The sequence below is a fragment of the Podarcis filfolensis genome (genome assembly GCF_964270895.1).
Source record: "Podarcis filfolensis genome assembly, chromosome: 3".
NCBI classification, from domain to species: domain Eukaryota; kingdom Metazoa; phylum Chordata; class Lepidosauria; order Squamata; family Lacertidae; genus Podarcis; species Podarcis filfolensis.
Genome location: NC_139606.1, coordinates 5941993 through 5964472, shown reverse-complemented (window position 1 = coordinate 5964472; position 22480 = coordinate 5941993). Strand labels below are relative to the sequence as shown.

Here is a 22480-nt window from a genome sequence, read left to right as displayed (position 1 = left end):
TCAGGTTAAGAACGGACCTCTGGAACAAATTAAGTACTTAACCTGAGGTACCACTGTATAGTGATATAGAAAGGTGGTATACAAATTAAAAGTGAAATGAAATGAACTGATGTCCAACAGTTTCTGCCTCAAACTCAGTCATTTGTACATCTTAGTCCATACTCTGACACTCCCCAATGTCTATGGCAAGAGTCTTTTGGAAGACTGTTTTAACTGGAAATGCAAAATTTATACTTGGGGGCCTTGTGGGCAAAAAGCGGGAGCTTTACTGTTGAGCACCAGAATACCTTATCAGAAGATGAAATGAGATGACATACATATTGAAGGCAAAAAGCTGTGACCGGTTCGCGGAGCATTCTGTCCATGCTCAGAGAAGCCCTGTCGCTGTGCCACACGTGCCGGGACCCTGGAAGCTCCGGGGGGGGGAACACCCTTACAGACCCAGCCACGGGCCAAGGGATCGCCCCGTTTCTCCCACAGCATCCCCCAGGGCCACGGAGATCCCGCCTGCGGAGGAGTATCAGGAAGAGTGGATTAAATTTAATGATTACTTAGTTAAATATACCAGTTACAGATAGGTAGCCGTGTTGGTCTGCCATAGTCAAAACAAAAAAGAAAAAAAAATTGTTTTAGTTAAATATGTTAAGTTAAATTAACTGAAAACAGCTTGCAGATACTTAATTGAGCTTAGGATTTTTTTATGTTAAGTGTCGAATCAATATGTTTAGTTTCATAATGTGAAGATCTAAGGATGTTCATGTTTAAGTTAAATTTTATACGAACTGTGATTTGGAAAACCGTTAAAAGGATATGCAGTGTTAATAACTGTAATTTTTAATAATGCTATGATTTATGTTTGTTTTGTTTGTTTGTTTATAATATTGTGGAAACCAATAAAAAAAAATTTTTTGGGGGGGGGAAAGGATATGCAATGAAATTCAACCAAGGGGAAGCGAGGAAGTCACTTAACAATGTTAACAAATGTAATTTTCAATAAGGCTTTGATTTATGCTTGTTTGTCTTATGTGTTTGTTTGTTTGTTTGTTTATAATGTTGTGAAAACCAATAAAAAAATTTTTGGGGAAAAAAACCAAAAAGCTGCGATCGGTTCGCGGAGCATTCTGCACACGCTCAGAGAAGCCCCGTCGCTGCGCTGCGCGGGCCGGGACCCTGGAAGCTCCGGGGGGGGGACAGCCTTACCCACCCGCCCCGTTCCCCCCGGAGCATCCCCCGGGGCCACGCTTGGGAGCCGGCGGGCGGGTCGGGCCGCGGAGCCGCGCTGGCCCCAGGCCGCCGCCGCCGCCGCCTCCCGCCCATCTCGAGTCCCGGGAGCGCGGGAGGGAAGCGGCCCGCCTCGCTCTCCCTCCCCGACAGCAGCTGGGCTGGGATCACGTCATCGCTTCCGCCCAGCTTCCTCCTCCTGTTGGCGGCGGCGAGAATCCAACATGGAGTAAAGGCAGCGATGGGGCTCGGACGGGGCCGCCGGCTGCTGCTGCTGCCGCTGCCGTGGAGGAGGCGCCCGGGCGCACCGGACGACAAGGCGCCCACGCCGCGCTGCCTCCCCGCGCGCTGAGCCCGCGCTTCCTCGCCTGCCCCGACCAGGCCTTCGAGGGGGGGGGGCGGGCGACCGGCCCCCCGCCTGCCTGCCTGCCTTCTCCATCCCGGCCCCCCAGGCGGCCTTCCCCGCCGCCCGTCCCGTCCTGCCCCCGCTCTTCTCTCGCGCGCTCCCCGCATCTCTCCCGGCGATGTGAAGCCCCGGGAAGATGAGGAAGAGGCGCGCAGCCCCCCAGGCGGCTGGCGGAGGGGGATGAGCTCCGACGGGGAGAAGATGACCGAAGAAGCCCACCCCGACGAGTAAGTGGCCAGGGAGGGGGGAACATCTGGCGGGGGAACATCTGGAGCGCGCGCAGCTCGGCCGGGGCATCTTTGCCCTTTCCCAAGTCTCTCCCCCCCCCGACGACGCCCCCTCCTGGGGGGAGAGGCTGGGGCGGAGGGCGCCCCCTTCTCTTTTTTTGTGTGTGTGGGGGGGATGTTGCACGGCCCCCCCTCTCTGGGAGGTGGCTTTGGGGGGGCGCCTTGCGTCTCCTTCGCCGGATGTGCTGGGGGGCCGATGCCCCGCGGCGCCCTGGCTCCTTCGCGGTCCGCTCCGTTCCGCGGCTCGGCCCCCCCCCGCACGCCCCCTTCGCGTCCGCCATTGCTGCGTCGTGTTCCTCCCCCCCTCTTGAATCGCGCTCATTTGCATAACGCGTTTCCATTCATAAAAAAAAGAGAGCGAGAATGCAAGCCGCCCTCCTCGGAGGCCGGGAGTCGGGGCTCTTGGCCGCGGGAGAAAGAAAGCGAGCTGGGGGCGGGGGGGGGAGAGGCCGGGCTTCTGCTGCCGGGCGGATCCGGGCCCCGCCGAGGGGAGAAAGCCAGGCTTCGGCTCTCCGCGCGGCGAGGGAGGTCCCCCCGTCTGGGCCTGGGCCGGCGCCGAAGTTGCGCTGGCGGGGGGGGGGGGAGCGGGTGGGCAGCAGCAGCAGCAGCTCCCGTCGGCCTGCGAAGCTGCGCAGGGGGCGGCGTTTGTGTCCGCTTGTTACTATGCCACGCATTCGTGTGCTTTTCTCTTGCAAGCCGCCCTGCGGGCCTCGGGCGAAAGGCGGCCTAGGCACTGAAATAAAAATCACTAGCAGAAGGCGAGGCAGCCTCGGGCCCCAGGCGCTGCTCGGAGCTCGTGGTTAGCGCTGCAGCGGATCGGCATCGTGTGTGTGTGTGTGTAAAAGCGGGAGCGTGCGTGCAAATAAAAGGGGGGGTCCTTAATTAATTTCAAGCCGCCTTTCCCTCGAAAGCTTTCTAATTTCCAGACGAATCCTTCCAAGGTGTACCTGAAACGCGCGCTTGATCTCCGTGCAACCGCACCTCTCCTGCAAGGCACAGCTTTCCTTTGGCGAAGGGGCGGGGCGGCGGAGGCGAGTAGTGGTGAAAGGTGACTTGCCTCGGGGACACACACCTCTCTCTCTCTCTTTCTTTCTCTTTCTCTCTCTCTCTCTCTCTCTCTCTCTCTCTCTCTCTCTCTGGTTCCGCAGCGTTTCCTCCGCACCGCGGCACTTTCCCTCGCCCTGTGTTTTTGTGAATAAGACGGTTTCCCGTTATTGTCACATGATCTTGACATTCATAAATCCGGTAACCTTCAGCCTTCGTTCATTCACCAACTCGCTGTCGTTGCTGCCTTGCCCTTTTCCTGAATAGGGAGAGAGAAGCAGGGGTTACTCTCTCTCTCTCTTTGTGTGTGTGTGTGTGTGTGGAGGGGGGGGCAGAGAGAGAAAAAAAGGCAACCCTGCAGAATTAGGAAATGGGCGCCCTGGTCAAAATAGTCCTTATTGGCACCAGAAAGGGGCCTCGTTTCCATGCTGGAAATGGGAAGTGAGTCACTTTCTCTCCCCCCCCCTTTCCTCCCCCCTCCTCCTTAATGCAACGTTTGATGGTCGAAGGTTTGAAGCGCACATCCGTGGAGAGGATGTTGCTGTTGCTAATTCAGCTTTGTGGAAATGGGGAGGGCTGGAGGGAAAGAGCAGTTCTTACATAAATCGCCCTTGCCCGTTTCTAGCTGGAGTTTGACAAGAGAGAGGCTTAGCAGTATTGTGAATCGCCTGCTGCTTAGTTTGTGATCTGTAGCTGCCGCGAAAATAATATATAGCTGCACTTGACTGCTGCAAAACCCTCTCGGGCTTCTGGGCCTTGCAGAGGTGGAAGGAAGACTGTTGGGCCCTGAATTGAAGGGCCTGCATTGTTCCTAAGGTCTTTTGTTCTTGTGATCAAGCCTTAAACTCCTCACCTTGACTGGTTGCTGCTGTGCAGATGGGGAAAGGGCCAGAGTAAAAGTTTTCACACTGGCTTGCCTGATTCTCTTTTCATGGAGAAGTCTCTTCTTAGGGTGGCAAAATGAAAACTGCTCCTGGGCAACAGTCAGTGTAGAAATCATGGGCCCTGCAGCTTTGTGCTGTTCTCTCTCACCCCATCCCCAAGAAGTAAGAGAGAAATTCATTGCTCTTGTGGGAACAGTCTGAACTTTGGAGCTTTTTAGAAAACGTTCTACAAACACTTCTTACACTGTGAGAGAAAGAAATAAACTGTGCATTAGGAGCAAACCCATGCTGCAAAGTTAGGGATAGTAGACAAGGCTGAGAGATTATATATGACCGTATTTTGGGGCCTGAGGGAGAGTGACTTAGAACAGCTTTGTAATGTAGTTCAGAGCTGCATTCACCATATTGTAGATTTGGTATGAGGGTTGCGACTAGGAAAAAATGGCTGGCTTTCACCTCATAGCTTTATGTTTGTAGCTGTTTTGAACTAATTACTCTGCTGCAGCAAAGGCAGATCCCATTAAAATTTAGTTACAGCCACCCATTTTGCTCTCCTCCAAGCTGATGGTGCTGGCATGCTGGTGATCTGTCCACTTGAATATTTCCACATGCAATCCAAAGGAATGGCTCAAAGTTAGAATCCAGTGGGCATTTGTAACTAGTCGCCTTATCTGTGTGGCACCTAACCGCGAGACACCTTACATCGCACTTACTGTTTCAGCACCACCAACATCTAGAAATGCCCTTTATTCTGTGAGACCAACACAGTTGTTGCAGAATCTCTGTCCCTTTTATAGTAAGCAGTCTGATGCAAGCTTATTTGGCATGGTTACAAGGGTGATAAAAACAGTTGCCTAGTCCTCTCTACCAATGGCGGTGGCTATTTTAGTTTTGGCAGGGGTGGGGTGTCTGCTATAAGCAACCATTTTTAGCATTCATTTGTAGCAGGGTTGGGGAGAGTGTGGCCCTGCAGATGTTTCTGGGCTAAGCTCCCATCACCCCTGACTACTGACCATGCTGGCTGGGGCTGGGTCTTCCAGCAAGATCTCTTAAGACCCCAGGCTTCCCACCATTGATTTCACAGTATGGAATGTGCAAGACTCAAAACAAAAATCCTTCCTTCTTGCAGATGGCTGCAAAATATTAGTAGCTGTAAATCAGGATAGCCAACCCTTTCCAGCACAGAGGGCCACATTGACAGTGTTTAATGAAACAGAGGGCCACAGCTAATTCGTAGGATAAATGTAACTGTAAAGGGTAAAGGGATCCCTGACAGTTAAGTCCAGTCGCGAACAACTCTGGGGTTGTGGCGCGCATCTCACTTTACTGGCCGAGGGAGCCAACGTGTAACTGTATGCTCCAAATATTATTCTTTGGCCTGGCCAGTGCCAGATATGTTATCCTTTTTCCTTCTAATAGTTGTATTGTAATATCAATGCAGGTGATTTGTTAGACCTGAAAATGGAAATAGCAAATTTGTGTTTCATGCCCTGCTTTCATTGATGCCATTTTTGCCATCGCTTATATTTGGATGCATAGGGACGCGGGTGGCACTGTGGGTTAAACCACAGAGCCTAGGACGTGCCAATCAGAAGGTCGGCGGTTCGAATCCCCGTGACGGGGTGAGCTCCCGTTGCTCGGTCCCTGCTCCTGCCAACCTAGCAGTTTGAAAGCACATCAAAGTGCAAGTAGATAAATAGGTACTGCTCCGGCAGGAAGGTAAACGGTGTTTCCGTGCGCTGCTCTGGTTCGCCAGAAGTGGCTTAGTCATGCTGGCCACATGACCCGGAAGCTGTACGCTAGTTCCCTCGGCCAATAAAGCGAGATGAACACCGCAACCCCAGAGTCGGTCACGACTGGACCTAATGGTCAGGGGTCCCTTTACCTTTACCTTTATATTTGGATGCATGAGGATGAAGAACTAGTTTTGTAAATGCGGGGGGGGGGGGAGCTGCATATTGTCTGCTTGAGCTCTAATCTGTTTATCAGGGACATCCCTGTGATGACTGCTTCTTGTTCTTCAGAAACTGAATGCTGTCTTTTCAGCACATACCGCCTTGTTCAGACATCTTGACTTTGCACAACAGGGAGAAATGTATTGGCCGTTAAAGACTATGTCTTTCTACCCCCCCCCCTTTGATTTAGCTAATACCATTATTGATGGCAGAGATTCTAGGCCATTTGCATGAATATTTACATTTGTTACGGGATTCCATGCACTTGAATACTAACCTAGGTAACTTCCTGTATCCCAGTACATTGATCGACAGTTAAGTGTGCAAGACATTTCCCTTCGGTGCATTATGTTAACCAAGGTTGAATGGGAATGAAAGTATTAAGTATTTTTACATGCAGCTTTCTGTTAGCAATACACCATTTAAATAGCAGCTGGCGGGGGGGGGGGGGCTGAAGTTCTCCAATGATTTTAATGTACTTTCTTGTAAATGTTCAATTAACTGATTACTGTTAAGCTTTAGTTTCATTTCCTATTAGAAACAATCTTTAAAAGTAACTGATTACCAATGGAGACACTACCTAGAATCTTACGGATATGATCTGATATAAAGATATTTTGTGCCGGCATATAAATTCTTCGGGTGTGATATTACAACCAGCTAGCCTAGTATGCTAACATTGTAAAAAGTACGATTGCTAAAGCATTGCTAAAGGGCAACACTATAACACTAATATTTCCAAGGTTTACAGTTGTGGAAATGCATTGTCAAAGAACAACTGCCAAAATCCATATTCTTAAGACTACCACACACAAAATCATTAATGAAATGCATGTCTACATAGAAGTGGTTGTTTTACAAATAGGATTGCAGCCTGTCTAAGCAACAATAACAATAAAAATTTCTAAACACACTGTCACTGTTGATGCATTCTGAAGAAGATATTGGTGAACTGCATATTTTAAACTTCTGCCTCATTCAATTTTGCCTCATTCTGCCTGGTTTGATCTTTTAATGTTCTGAAAGTACTCATAAGACTTCCAGGAAAGAAGGAACTATTTTTCTTCTTCCACTGAGAGGTTTCTCTGTAAAGATTTCAAGGGAAGTTGGAGTTCCTTGAAGGCTTTTTGTGGGGTTGGGGGAGGGGATCTTCAAGAAGATGATCTGACAAGCTGCGAAAAAAGTTTCTAACAGTAAGATCTGTTTGACAGTGGAACGGACTCCCTTGGGAGATTGTGGACTATCCTTCCTTGGAGGTTTTTAAGTAGAGGTTGGAAGGCCATCTGTCATGGATGTTGTAGCTGAGATTTCTGCTTTGCAGAGGGTTGCACCCTTGGGTCTCTTCCAACTCTATGATTCTATGATGCCTTGGAAGAATGGTTTGGTTAACGTTAAAGAATGAGGATTGGATGTGTATTCTAGGTTGCATTTAGAATCTTCTGCAATATCCAGAACTTCCTTTGCAGACAAATGTATGGAAGGGGCCTAAGGTATAAAGTTTGAAAGAAGATGTATTCTGAAGCAAGAGGTAAAGGTAAAGGGACCCCTGACCGTTAAGTCCAGTCGCGGATGACTCTGGGGTTGTGGCGCTCATCTTGCTTTACTGGCCAAGGGAGCTGGCCTTTGCCGCAGACAGCTTCCGGGTCATGTGGCCAGCATGACTAAGCTGCTTCTGGAGAACCAGAGCAGTGCACGGAAATGCCGTTTACCTTCCCGCCGGAGCAGTACCTATTTATCTACTTGCACTTTGACGTGCTTTCGAACTGCTAGGTTGGTAGGAGCTGGGACTGAGCAACAGGAGCTCACCCCGTCACGGGGATTCGAACCGCCGACCTTCTGATTGGCAAGCCCTAGGCTCAGTGGTTTAGACCACAGCAAGAGAGATGTATATAAAGCATCTGGATAGCTCAGTTGGTTAGAGTGTGGTGCTGATAATGCAACGGTTGCAGGTTCGATTCCCATATGGGACAGCTGCATATTTCTGCTTTGCTGGAAGTTGGACTAGATGATCCTCAGGGTCCCTACCTATTCTACAATTCTATGAAAACTCTGGAATTAAAGGATATTTTTCCTTGGAAGTTGGATCCTCCCCCCCTTGCCCTGCAGTGTTAGACATCCTTTGGTCTAGTGTAAATCATGCTTTTAAGTGAAGCTGGTCATTTGTAAGCTGACCTTCACAGTTTTGCTAATTTTGTTTGGAGGTACCTTTCCACCCCTTCCATTGTAAGATCAGGTGTTAGACTGCAATTCAACAGCTTGTTCCAGGGTTATTCCACTAAGTGGGAGCAGGGAACCTTTTCATCTCCTTTGTTTCCTGCCCCTCCACTCAGGTCACTTTGTCAGGTGAGGAGCCAGCCCTGCCATGGCACCAGGTCACCCATTTTTTCTTTGCAGTGTGATTTGAGTTCAAGACACACTGCAGCCCCAGCCAATCCAAGGGGAAGCTTGAAGTCACCACTAATCGACTGAGCAGTGGTGACTTAAAGCTCTGCTTGGATCAGCTGCAGACCAGAGCTCCCAATTGGACAGTAGCTTCATGCGACAAATTTGCTTCCCTATGTAGCCCCTAATTAAGGTTCCCCACTGCTGCACTGAGGTCATTGGCATTTCTTTGGAGTAGGCGACCTAAGGATTTCGGCCTTAGAAAATAAAATTAACCTGTTTGTGGTACTCTGATGCTGAATGGATAAATAATCCAAAGTTTCCTGTCTGTGAAATCCAAAAGATTGAAACCCGGCTTCCTCAACCTCGGCCCTCCAGATGTTTTTGGCCTACAACTCCCATGATCCCTAGCTAGCAGGACCAGCGGTCAGGGATGCTGGGAACTGTAGTCTCAAAACATCTGGAGGGCTGAGGTCGAGGAAGTCTGATTTAAACCTTAAGTGTGCGTGGGAGTGGTGGCATCGTGGGAACATTTCTATAAATTGCCATTTAAGGCAGAAGCAAGAGCTTGTGTGAGTAAATTAAGGATATAACTGATAATTAAGAATAATAAAAGTGCTTATTTTCCTTGCTAGCTACCCACCTAGTAGCAGATCCGTCCACTGAGGGCAGAGCAGGCAAGAGGGCTGTGTCAGATCTGCCTCCACTGGACCCATTGCAACATCCCTGTCATCCTTACCTGCTTTAGATTCCTGTTTTATAGGTTGTAAAACTGCCTGGTGTCGGCTTCTGTTTTGTGGTTAAGAAGGTTCTTGCTCAAGGGACTTTCCGGTGGAATAGGAAAGAAGCATGGGAGGCCAGGAAGCTGTCTCCTAAGAATAGGCTGAAGGCTGGAGCTGAGCTGGTTTGAGTCTGAAATTGCCTGCATGGGACTCAAACGTAAGTGTCCCTGAGCTCCTTGGAAGAGCATGGAATGAAATAAATGCATGCCTCTGTATGGGGCAATATGGTTTTGTTTTGTTGTTTGTCTAAGGCTGGATGAAAACTCCATGTCCCTGCCGTAGAATGCTGCTTGTAGATGAACGTTTCCTATGTATGTAATCATTTCTAGGTTTAGAAACCTAGACTTGCAATGGAAAAAAGCCCCTTCCAGGAGGAGAAGCCCTGGAGGAGAAGGGACATAGAAGGCTGTGAGGCGACAGGGACTTTCACTCTTGACAACTGATTTTCAGGGAGTAAGACTACCAAGAAATGTCATTAGGCCTGACACTCAACCAAGGTTGTGGAGATCATATTTTTGCTGATAAAGAGTTAATTCCAACTTTGAGCAGTGTTTTATTGCCAGCTCACTCTTAGACATAAGCCATTTGTTTCAAGCTTGTGACATTGGAAGCAGAAGTTTGCATCTCTATGATACTGGCCTAATGTGGGCATAACACTGACTCCCAACAAACCATGGTTTGCAAATTGGGAGCCAGCTGAATGAATACACATTCCTCTTTTCTCTTCCTCCTTCTCACGTCAGTTTATAGAAAGATGAAGTGTCTTGATTCCAGGTTCCATAAAGTCATTTTCCTCCTGTGCACTGGCAGAGTGTGTCCCTTTTTCCTCCATTCTCTTCTGCCTCGTCCTGCGCACCCAGCGCAGTGATATTTTTGCTGAGCTTTTCTGCAAAGCTATGGTGGCGGCAGTATGCTGCTGCTCATAAGTCCCACAGAAAGCCCAGTGCGAGGGAGAAACACGACCTCAAGGGAAGGGGTCAGTGTTGGCTGCCTGATGAGCCTGCAATGATGGGGCACAGGGCATGCTATGCTTGCAGAAGGCCCCAGTTTTAATTCCTGACAGCTCCAAGTGGGATGGTGATATACCCCTTTCTGAAACCTTGGGAAAGCTGCAGCCGCTTTGTGAAGGTGGACCTGGTGGTCTAATTCTGTATAAGGCAGATTCCTATGAGTAAGCAAAGCCAGTTTGCTTGTTCTCCTGGTCCGATGACAGGAATTGCTTCGTGATATTTCGGTACTTGTGTTAGTAATGGCACATTCTGTGGAAAAGCTGGGGTAAAAACAGTGTTAGAATCTCAGGTATATAAGCCAGGTGCAAAATGGCTTCTTAAGCCAAGGTTACAGTCACCATTTTTGGGCATTCTACACTATTTTACAGTTGCCACTTTTGGGCAAGACAGCTCTAAAGTCTTATTTTCCAAATGATGGCCTGACCGTGATTGGTTCTCAGTTAAACATCTGGCTACTTCAGATGACTACCTTGAGCTAGGTTAAGAGCTTTGAAAACATAAAGATGAAAAGTCCCATGATCCAGGAACAGTCCACGTATATATTGGCCTACTCCGACTTCTTTTTCTTAATGGTGACTGTTCCTGCTGAGGCTGCACAGAAAAAGCATTTTGGTTCCAGAATTCATTCTGCTTGTGCAGATAAAATATAACTGATAGAATTCTAACAGGATGTGGCATTAGCTTGCGAAAACAGTCCAGATTCAATTATCCCCAGGCATGCACCTCCATGGTGGAGATGTCATCTGCCATCTTGGCGCCCAGGCATCTTCACATTGTCGCAAGTGGTTGAAAGCCAGGTGCAAAATGTGTCTGGCACTGGCTAATTTCGAACACTGGGTAAGAAACAGACCTGTGTCTGGATATGCCCTTTTTGATATTTTTTTTTTAAGTAACCAATAATAGTATATGGAGGACTTTAACGTGTTTAGCCTGTGTCATGTGCTATCTCAGTGATCTTTAAAAACAGCCTAGGCCACTCTTATTCCAAAATTGCTGATGGGGGCTGAGGGAAGAATATCCCACTTGCATTTCAATCTCTCTTACTGTTAATTTTACTTTTTTTAAATATATATATATATATATATAGTTCTAGTATTTATTGGAAACATCTTAGAGATTTTATTACAGTTAAGCAGTACATCAATTTTGTTCCATAAATAAAATCCTGTTGCCCGCTTGATTAATTATTGCGGTGGCCTGTTGCCCTCCAGATGTTCTGAACTACAACTCCCAGCCAGCACAGCTGTTCTATCAGCTCTTTTAACAACTTTAAAAACCGAACGTTAATGTGCCTTTAATACATGATTTTTGCTGCTGCGTGGGTGGGAGGACATAGGCTGCTGCGGTTGCTTCTCAATGACTGTTGCTGTTAGTATTTTTCCTGAGCAAGAGAACATTTCATGCGCTGCTTTTGTTCTTTGAGCTCTGGAACCAAGCGTCCGTGGATAGCAGTGAGAACAAGCGCAACAAATCTGAATATAACATTACTTTGCTTCAGAGGACTCCCAAAGATTGCTCTGTGTGATGTTCTATCTCTCTCTCCCAGGCAGCCCCTGCCTATGAAATATTATCAATGGCTTTGTAGTAACAGTAATTACCCAACTGTATTTATCCTCAGGGAGCACTGGCTGTGCGGAGGGACCCCTGTTGTGCTCTCCTGTCGCGACATCAGCCTGCACTTTTCAGGCAGGAAAGGCTGTCCTGGGAAATATAAGCATGAGTTCCAGTGCCTTGCATCCAAAACAAAACAAAAATTAAGCTCCTTTTAGTTTAAATAGTGGGCACTGGGCAAGAAGAGGGTTTGAACAGGTGATTTTAGCAGTATTCTTGCCTTCAAAGTTGAAATGTTTTAACTTCTGTATGTAAGGGCTTTTTGAAGTTGCATAGTAAGGAACTTGCAGGCCAGAGAGACATAACTTTTATCTAGTTAACGGTGTTATTGCAGCGCTGCAGTTCGCGGTACATATGTGTGTGTGCACGTGTATAGTCACACCTTGACACCAGGCAACTTGACCTGGAAAAAAGCATTCCTGCAATGAGGAATGACAGAGATCACAGGTAAGGTAAAGGGACCCCTGACCATTAGGTCCAGTCGTGGCCAGCATGACTAAGCCGCTTCTGGCGAACCAGAGCAGTGCACGGAAACGCTGTTTACCTTCCCGCTGGAGTGGTGCCTAGTTATCTACTTGAACTTTGACATGCTTTCGAACTGCTAGGTTGGCAGGAGCAGGGACCAAGCAACGGGAGCTCACCCCGTTGCGGGGATTCGAACCACCGACCTTCTGATTGGCCTAATCCTTCCCTCCCCAGGTGTGTTTATCTCCTCCCCTTCCTGTGCCCCACTTAAGTGTTGGAAGGTAGCCTCCCACTTGAGCCAATGGGAATGGTGGTTTTTGATTTGTGTTTCTTTGTTTTCAAATGCCTAATTGCTCCACAAGGGAGCTCTTTGGCAGGGTGGTCATATAACCTGACCAATTCACCAACCCACATGCCTTTAGCAATTAGTCAAAACAGTTATTGGAGTCGATAGAAGGCTTGTTCTTTCTCTTTAAGCAAGGTCGCCACATGAAAAGGGACAAGGAGGGATGGTGCTGTGGGCCACGTCTGGTCATGGGCTAACAGTTCCCCTCCTTCAGAGGAACATGGAAGAGGGAAGAAGCTTGTTTTCTCCTGCTCTGGAGGGTAGGATTCAAACCAGGGGCTTCACACGCCAAGAAAGGAGATTCCAACTAAACATACGGAAAAGCTTTCTGACAGGAAGAGCTGTTCAACAGTGGAACAGTCTCCCTCAGGAGGTTGTGGACTCTCCTTCCTTGGAGGTTTCAAAGCAGAGGTTGGATGGCCATCTGTCCTGGATGCTTTAGCTGAAATTCCTGCATTGCGGGAGGTTGGACTAGATGATCCTTCGTGTCCCTTCCAACTCTATAGTTCTATGATTCTGTGAGCTGGAGCAATTCTAACTACTTAACTTAATTCAGTTGTGATTCTGGTATCTGAGGAATAAGGAATAGTAATCTAGCTGTTGGGATTAGTAATAACTGAGCGAATGAATTTATTGTGCAACAAGAGGGCTTGAGAGATGCTGGATACATATGCAGCAAATCTTTGAATGCAAATTAGATTCGCAAAATATACAACATTGTACAACTTGTCTCTAACCCTGCTGGCATTATATGCAACAATTTAGAATATTCTGGAATTTGAGAATATTTAAGAAACTGAATACTTCTGTTCCCACTTAGTAATTTTTATTCCCTGTTAATTCAGTGCAAGCCTCTTTATACTAGACGAGAGAGCTGCAAATATCCCATCATCTTGGGTATTTAGGCACTCAGACCTTTGTCGAACCAGGAAATTTTGGAATATTTTCAATCCTCTTTTTTAAGCTAAGTACTGAAAATATAAAGGTAAATAAAATTGAATATAGAGTTAAAGTTTTCTTCCTTCTTTGGTCAAATGCTACCCATTCTTAATTTTTTGGGTGTGTGTCCTCTAGCTTGTTAATGGAAGTTGTAGAGGTTGGCTTTGCATATATTTGGACCAACTACATGGAGAAGCAGCATATGAAATATAATTATGGCAGAAGCTGTGAAAGTTCTTGGTTTGTGAATGAAGTGTTTATGGTACACAGAAAAAACTGCAGTAAAGTTGGTTCTCTGCTTCCATTAGAGCAGCATCTCACCTTTTTGGAGGTGTTTCTTGCACTGGGACATAGGAGTTTATGTGGTATGTCCTTTTCCTTGCACATTAGTGATCCCTTGTTTCACCCCAAAAGCAAACTATGTGATTGGGGAATGTTCATTCGTGAAATGGGTTCCTAAATGCTGGTAGGATTGGGATGATGACATTTACTGTTGTCTTTAAGTAGTTCTTTGTACAATTCTGAAGTGGAGCATAAGTTGCACATTATTTTAATTCCTCTATGACTTAGATCAGGGGTGCCCAAACATTTTTCAAAGAGGGCCAGATTTGGTGAAGTGAACATGCATGAGGGTCGGCCAAAGTTGTTGAGCTCTTTTTAATGATTTTTTTAGGATTGAAGTTGTTGAGCTTTCTTTACGGTTTCACCCCAAAGTTCTTAAGCTTTTTTAAGGGTTTGACCCCAATAAATAAACTGCCACAGGGGCCGGATAAAACCAGTTGTGGAGTGGATTAGGCCCCCGAAGCAAAGTTGACACGCCTGACTTAGATTCAGACTTGGTCCCATCATGGATGACCACCTTTACTCGCCTCTCTCAGGATCTTGAGAAATTGGATTGGCGCAGAGACGTGACACAGAGCATAAAGCAAGTCAAAATGGTCTCCTCGAATGGAAGAAATTCAAAGACTATTTGCAGAAACATTGTAAAATTAATGAATGTTAAAATGATGTTGGATTGAAATCAAGCGGCCTTAGCAACAAGGTTAATAAGAATATGTAAAAATGGATTGATAACGGATGAAAATATAAAGTTATAATATGTTGAGATATAGAGTTAAGATAAATGAAAGAGGGTAAGGATTTGCTGAACTAACCATGTGAACGGGAATACAAAAAAGGGAGGTGTGAGGAGGTCAGGGAAATAAGCAAACGAAATTTAAGATATGAAAAAATTGATTTGTTTTTAATTATTTTCTATCTACTTTTTCTGGGTGTGGTATCTTTTTTTTCTATGTATTTTTGTATTTTTTGTAGTTTTTTCTTTCTTTTTTTGTTTTCTTTTTACTCTGTAATTTTCTTCTTTTTGTAAAACTTCAATAAATATCTTTTTTAAAAAACAAAAAACAAAATGGTCTCCTCGAAGAAGGGCAGTTAAATCAGAGCAGCTTCTTTCCTCTTCCTTGCCCCCTCTCATTCTCTCTGTTTCTTTAAAGGCATTCAGGGGAATGACCACCTAGAGACAAGGCGAACACTGTATAGTTAACTCCTGCTTTCAGCCTATATTTTCCACAAACATGTTTTAACAGTGTAATTTTAGAACTGTTAAGATGGGAGGGGGGAAGGTTCTGTGCTTGTATTTTAACACTTGGTAAGGGATCTTCTGCCTGTTTATATAGGCTATGAGTAAAAAGTTATGCCCTGGAGCTGATCTAGGTTATGAAAAATTCAAGTTGAAACATATACAGGAGTGAGTGTGTGTGTGTGTCACACACACACACACACACGTGAATCTCAAGTTGAAGCAAAGCACATAAATGCTATGAATACACTAATGCTCAAATGCCAGAGTGGGTGGGAGGCTGGGACTTGTGTGTGTGTGTGTGTGTGTGTGTGTGTTCTTATCCCTTGTCTTCTGGCTATGGACCTGATATTTAATGAAATTGTGCAATCAGCCTGAACCATTGCCATGTCAGTATGCATTTAAAAATCTAAAACATTGCAGGCATTTTACCTGATTTCTTATTACATGTAGTGAGGAAAATTCTGAGATGTGTGGTGTTCAGTGGATCATGCCCCTGGTCATTTCTTTATGGCTTTTGATTCTAGGTTTGAAAATGAGTGTATTTGTCTATCCAACCCTCTCTTTTTTCATATGATGAATTTTATAAGGATAAAAACAGTTCATCTTCGAGTACTTGGAATGTATGGAGCTGATACTTTGCTCTCTGTTCTGAATACAAGTTCTCTTAACCTTGTATTCCTCCCATGTTCCCACTGTAGGAAAAGGAATGGGATTGATAGCTTGCAGAATGTTCATAACAGCAGTCTGTTGAAAATCTAAAAGGAGAGCAACTAAACATCATCTTCTGACCTTGAAATCTAAGGTTATGTCCCCGTTTTTGACAGTCAAGAAAATCACAGTAGATACTTGGTGATCTCATTTGTATATTCTTAAATTTGCCCTGAAATCTTTGTTGGGTGTTGGCCGCACTAGGTTTCTAAGGTTAAGCAATACAATTAGTACTTTTCTCTGTTTTGTACTTTTGAAGCCTAGATATCCCCTGTATATCTTGAAATCAAAGAATTAATAGCTAACTTTCTAAACCTGAACGGCTAGACATCAGAACCACATTATTTAGCAACTCAGTTATTTTAGCAAAGTTATTTTAAATGGCACAATGGGTGATATGATATCTTGCAAATGGAGAAGAGTTGTCTTGCGCTGATCTGATTCATTATGCTTAGTTCTTGGTAAGCTTATCTTATTTCCAGTTACATTGTTGAGGAACCTTCTATGCAGATAACTCTGATTTGGTCTGACACATTTTAAGTGATGTGATTTTTCAGAACCAGAAGGCAGGAGGTGAGCCATAAAATTGAGAAGTTAGAACATTTCAATTGTATTTCGTTATCTCATCCACCATATCATGAACAGGCAACATTTTGTATGCAACTTTTTGGGATCAATGTACTAATCAGATAGGGAAAACTAAGACTGCATTTTCAGAAATCTTCTATGTGAATAATTGCTAGGCTTGTGAGGTGAAATGTGAAGCTCTGCTGGCCTCACCTGAAATTTTAAATGGGTGCTTTTTCATGGCTTTCCTTCCAATGTGCATCTAGAGTTAGCAGATATTTTTGCACAATACTCTATAGCAATACATACTTTAAATCAGGATCTAGTGCAATCTTGATGGGGTTTTGATGTGTTCATTTTGGATTGGATGTGATACCAGAGGCAGTGGGCATTCGCTCTACCAGATGGGTGAAATGGGCAGCTCTAATATTATCCCTGCATTTTCAGACACAACAGTAAATCACTTCTGCTGCTTCGCCCCCACCCATGTGTGTGTGTGTGTGTGTGTGTACTGTAGTGGTACCTCTACTTGTGTTCACCTCCGGTTAGGTATCCTTCAGGATACGTACGCAGCAAACCTGGAAGTATTTTTCCAGGTTTCGCTGCGCGCGCATGCACAGAAGCACTCTACGCACCACGCACATGCGCAGAAGTGCTAAACCGTGCATGTGCAGAAGCGGCACCTCCGGTTGCGAATTCCTCGGGATGTGACCGGAGCTCCGGAACGGATCCCATTCTCAATCGGAGGTACCACTGTACTATATAGTAGGAAGAAATAGGATGCTGTTTTGTAGCATATTTTTTGCTCTATAAGACTCACTTTTTCCCTCCTAAAAATAAGGGAAATGTGTGTGCAACTTATGGAGCGAATGCAGGCTGCGCAGCTATCCCAGAAGCCAGAACAGCAAGAGGGATCGCTGCTTTCACTGCACAGCGATCCCTCTTGCTGTTCTGGCTTCTGAGATTCAGAATATATTTTTTTCTTGTTTTCCTCCTCCAAAAACTAGGTGTGTCTTGTGGTCTGGTGCGTCTTATAGAGTGAAAAATACGGTAATCCTTTGGAAGAGAGCTCACAATGGGCAAAACACAGGTAGTGATTAGTCCCCTCAAGGCAGTTTCTAGACTTAGCCCAGAAAGATTCACACAGGCATTTTATATAAGGCTTAAAGCAGCAAATTTAAAATTGCCATGGAACCAGCAGTTCCTTAACTCTGGTATCTACCCTTGTTAACGAGACATGGTTGTTTTCTTAATTAATTCATATAGTGTTTAAAGGAACGTAAAATGCAACTGGAGGCAGGAAAGCTTATGACCATGGATAAAATGGAAGGTCATTGTTTCTTTCTCTGGGTCCAGACCATAACATCTCTTTTTCTAAGGGCTGGTGAGGACAATACTTTGCCTGCTGGATTCTTTGGCTGGCCGCCTCCCTTGCTCTCTCCACCGGTGCCTTTTCCCCTCACCACCTCACTGCAGGAAGCAGTGAATTCTGCTCTGGTCAGACCTCACCTGGAGTACTGTGTCCAGTTCTGGGCACCACAGTTCAAGAAGGACACTGACAAACTGGAACGTGTCCAGAGGAGGGCAACCAAAATGGTCAAAGGCCTGGAAATGATGCCTTATGAGGAACGGCTAAGGGAGCTGGGCATGTTTAGCCTGGAGAAGAGGAGGTTAAGGGGTGATATGATAGCCATGTTCAAATATATAAAAGGATGTCACATAGAGGAGGGAGAAAGGTTGTTTTCTGCTGCTTCAGAGAAGCGGACACGGAGCAATGGTTCCAAACTACAAGAAAGAAGATTCCACCTAAACATTAGGAAGAACTTCCTGACAGTAAGAGCTGTTTGACAGTGGAATTTGCTGCCAAGGAGTGTGGTGGAGTCTCCTTCTTTGGAGGTCTTTAAGCAGAGGCTTGACAACCATATGTCAGGAGCTCCAGTTACAGATAGGTAGCCGTGTTGGTCTGCCATAGTCAAAACAAAACAAAAAAATTTTTTTCCTTCCAGTAGCACCTTAAAGACCAACTAAGTTAGTTCTTGGTATGAGCTTTCGTGTGCATGCACACTTCTTTCAGGAGTGCTCTGATGGTGTTTCCTGCTTGGCAGGGGGTAGGACTCGATGGCCCTTGTGGTCTCTTCCAACTCTATGATTCTATGATTCTATGAATGATCAAACCAGAGAGATCTTGGGTCCTGCATCACTAAGTCAGTCAAATCTCATGTTCAGTTTAAACACAGGATCTTCTTGGTTGGGTCTTTTCCTGATAACAGGGCGGTTTGGAGGATGAATGAAGCAGGGGCATGCTGGGGCGTCTTCACAATTCCCTCCCCAGGTAAAATTTTGGGAGCCACATACCATCAGAACGGATCATTTGTATTTTTTGTTGAATTTGCTGATGGAAGTGAGATTTCCAAGGCACTCATGGCAGGGAACTGAAAGGGCATTCTGTGTCTACTAAGCCACTTCTAGACTTCAGCTTTGGGTGCAGTTAATGCTGAATTAGATACAGGTAGAAGTTGACTTCAGTACTTTGTAACAATAAATAAATCCTTCAAGTACGAGGTTGGGCTCTTTAGGAATATTTGCTGGGAGAGTGACTTTACATGAGAAAGAAAAAAAGAGACAGACAGACAGACGAGAGAGAGAGAGAGAGAGAGAGAGAGAGAGAGAGAGAAAGAAAGAAAGAAATCACATAATGTTTGTAGCAGCGTTACAATTTTTCTGAATGGAGTAAATGCATTGATGATTAGCTTCTTTCTCCAGCATGCTTATATGAAATAAATACTGTTTCACTGCTGCATGCTTTTGCATTTCTACTCAAGGGTTTACAGTGGAAATTTTATCTTGCAGCCAGGATTTGTAGCCCAGCCTACATAATAGGGCTGGGCGATACCTGGTTTTCAACATTGCGATATATCACCAAATAAATCATAATATTTTTATGTATCACAATGTCTGATAGCATGCTTCAACTCATACACACCAACTCTATGGGGCCCCAAAGTATGCAGGGATGGGGCTGAACCCTCACAGTGTTGAGGGGCTGGACCCTGCTGGGCCTCCCCACAGTGGCGGCGGCTGAGTTCCTTTGCAGGCCAACCGTGGTGGTGGAAATGACAAAGCATACAGTCGTACCTCAGGTTACAGACGCTTCAGGTTGCGCATTTTCGGGTTGTGCACCACACCAAACCTGGAAGTACCAGAATGGGTTACTTCTGGGTTTTGGCGCATGCGCAGAACTACTAAATCGCACTTTGCGGAGAAGCGCTGAATCACAACCTGCGTGTGCACAGACATGGCGCTGTGGGTTGCAAATACTGTGGGTTGCAAACGTGCCTCCCGCACGGATCACGTTCACAACCCAAGCATCCACTGTATAAGGAAATAAGAAGAAGATGAAGCATATAAAGAAATACAGTGGTACCTCAGGTTACATACGCTTCAGGTTACACACTCCACTAACCCAGAAATAGTGCTTCAGGTTAAGAACTTTGCTTCAGGATGAGAACAGAAATTGTGCTCCGGCAGTGCGGTGGCAGCAGGAGGCCCCACTAGCTAAAGTGGTGCTTCAGGTTAAGAACAGTTTCAGGTTAAGAACGGACCTCTGGAACGAATTAAGTACTTAACCTGAGGTACCACTGTATAGGGTTGGAGGTACAGAGATTTAAACAACACAGCAAGGTTTTGGGTTTTTTGTGTGTTTTCTCTGAAGTAAAGGCACCACCAACACAGAGGCACAAAGACACACACACATGCAAAAGAAGACAAAGGCAGCAACATACCAGGAGCAAGCAGGGAGACGGAGGGGCCTTCCTGCCAAGAAAAGTATCTGTTTGGGAAATCTGCTGCCGAAGGCTCTGCTTTCCAGATCTTGCTGTACCAATTCGCTGGCATGGTCCCTCCCTGGGCTGGGAGCTGCCGTGTCTGGGCTCTGCTGACTGCTTAAAGTTCAGTTCAGCTTTGTGTTTCTGCCGCTGGTTCTTTGATTGTGTAGCCATGGGTGTGTGTGCACACGTGTGTTTGCTCCTGGATTGTTAGCAGGATCCGCGTCATTAGATGAACTCTGGAAGTTTTGGGGGCCAGAGCAGGAAGTTGCACTTAAAGAGTTGGTCCGTGTGCTTGCAGGCAAGGGCTCATCGGGAAATTGGCTGCCCACCCCCAGCGTGTGGTGCCTTCTTGCCAAGAAAGTATCAGTTCAGCTGTGCTGCCCCACTGGGAATCTGTCAGTCCTCACCTTTTGCTCACATTTCCTTCATGGTATATTGCCTGGTTCAAGCACTTGCCCACGATGTCATTTCAATACAGTGGCACCTTGGGTTACAGACAGTTCAGGTTACAGACTCCGCTAATCCGGAAATAGTGCTTCAGGTTAAGAACTTTGCTTCAGGATGAGAACAGAAATCGTGCTCTGGCGGTGTGGCAGCAGCGGGAGGCCCCATTAGCTAAAGTGGTGCTTCAGGTTAAGAACAGTTTCAGGTTAAGAACAGACCTCCGGAACGAATTAAGTACATAACCCGAGGTACCACTGTACTAGTATTGGACGGGATAGCAATTTATTGCATAGCCCTGCTACATAATTCATTCCGTAGTGACGTGCCATACTCCTAGTGAGGCTTCTGTCCCCACTTTACAATATTATTTGCACAAGATCAAAACATGGATTTGGATTTCTTTGGAAGTGAAGCAAGGGGTGTATGTGCATGTGCACATGTCAGGTCTATAAGCTGTGCTTGTGCAACTGCTTTGTATTTCTGGTACTTAAAACTAGGGGTAGACAACCTAAGGCCCGGGGGCCGGATGCAGCCCAATCGCCTTCTCAATCCGGCCAGCGGATGGTCCGGGAATCAGCGTGTTTTTACATGAGTAGAATTTGTCCTTATATTTAAAATGCATCTCTGGGTTATTTGTGGGGCCTGCCTGGTGTTTTTACATGAGTAGAATGTGTGCTTTTATTTAAAGTGCATCTCTGGGTTGTTTGTGGGGCACAGGAATTTGTTCATTTCCCCCCCCCCCCCACAATATAGTCCGGCCCCCCCCACAAGGTGTGAGGGACGGTGGACCGGCCCCCTGCTGAAAAAGGTTGCTGATCCCTGCTTAAAACTATCAGCAATAAAAGTTAGTGTAAAAGTTTTGATATCTAAGCTCCCCTGACCTGTTGCCCAAACCAGCCCATCACCTTCTTTAAAAACTGCACCACAAATGTTTAAAAGGTGACATGTCAATATCTCACTGGCTTCAGATAGTAGGAATATAGTCATTCTGAGTTGAGAGAACCAGAGAAAAATGGATCCAATGAAATAGCTTCATCTGCCACACTGTGCTAAAAAATACGGCCTAGTATGTGGTTGAGATGTGACGCAGGAAGTCTCTGTTTCAAATTTTACCTTCTTAGTCTTAACTAAGCTGTTATTCTCTTAGCCTCTGTCTCTTCTGGAACAATTATAGTGGCTGGTGTACAGGACTGCTGAATGGATTACTGAAACTCTTCAGTCCATTGAAATGCAGCATATAAATGTCATTTAAGTCTTAGGAACCTTGAAATTTTTGTCAACAAAGCTTCACTTTTCTATTGCAATTTATTTTGCTGGACTTTTTATTCTTTCCTCCAAATGGGCCGCATTGTAATTGATTATGTTAAGGAGATAATGATCTGCTAGTGGACTGCTGCCCAGTTTCCGGTGGAATGCCTAAAGGTCCTGTCTGCACTATACATTCAAAGCAGCGTTATTCCGCTTTAAACAGCCATGGCTTCCCCCAAAGGCTTCTGGGAAGAGTAGTTTGTTAAAGGAGCTGAGAACTCCTATTCCCCTCACAAAGTTATAATTTCCAGAGTGGTTTGTGAGAATTACAGCTGCGGTGGGGGGAATAAGACATAATGGCAGCATTTAGCAGTAGCAGCAGCAGCAACCACAAAATTTTTATTACCTGTACCCAGCTCATCTGAATGGGTTGCCCCAGCTACTCTGGTCAACTTCCAACAGTATATAAAATATATATAAAATATTATATATAAAATTGTTATGTTTTTGTATATGTTGGAAGCCACCCACAGTGGCTGGGACAACCCAGTCAGATGGGCAGGATACAAATAAAATGTTGTTGTTAATAGTCTTGAATAAAATACCTCTTGCAAAGGGCCTTTAACTGCTGGTCTTTCTTTGTTTTGTTTACAAAGTTTTAAGACCGAGGGGTGGCGTACAGTTGCGTATATCCTGAGGTGAAGTTGGCGGTGTTGCGGGGCATAACATTTTTCAAGTGCTTTATTCTTCAGCAACAATTTCCCCCATTTCA

The 22480-nt window shown here is 45.6% G+C and overlaps 1 protein-coding gene across 1 annotated transcript in view; it reads left to right on the top strand.

Annotated features, from left to right (window-relative positions):
• Positions 1-1345: 1345 nt before the first annotated feature.
• The window catches only part of SPRED2 (sprouty related EVH1 domain containing 2), a 79966-nt gene continuing 58831 nt past the window's right edge, over positions 1346-22480 (top strand). Inside the window, exon 1 of the mRNA XM_083606654.1 lies at positions 1346-1854. Coding sequence (XP_083462780.1) covers positions 1808-1854 — 47 coding nt within the window. The 5' untranslated portion in view covers positions 1346-1807. The remainder of the gene's footprint in view (positions 1855-22480) is intronic.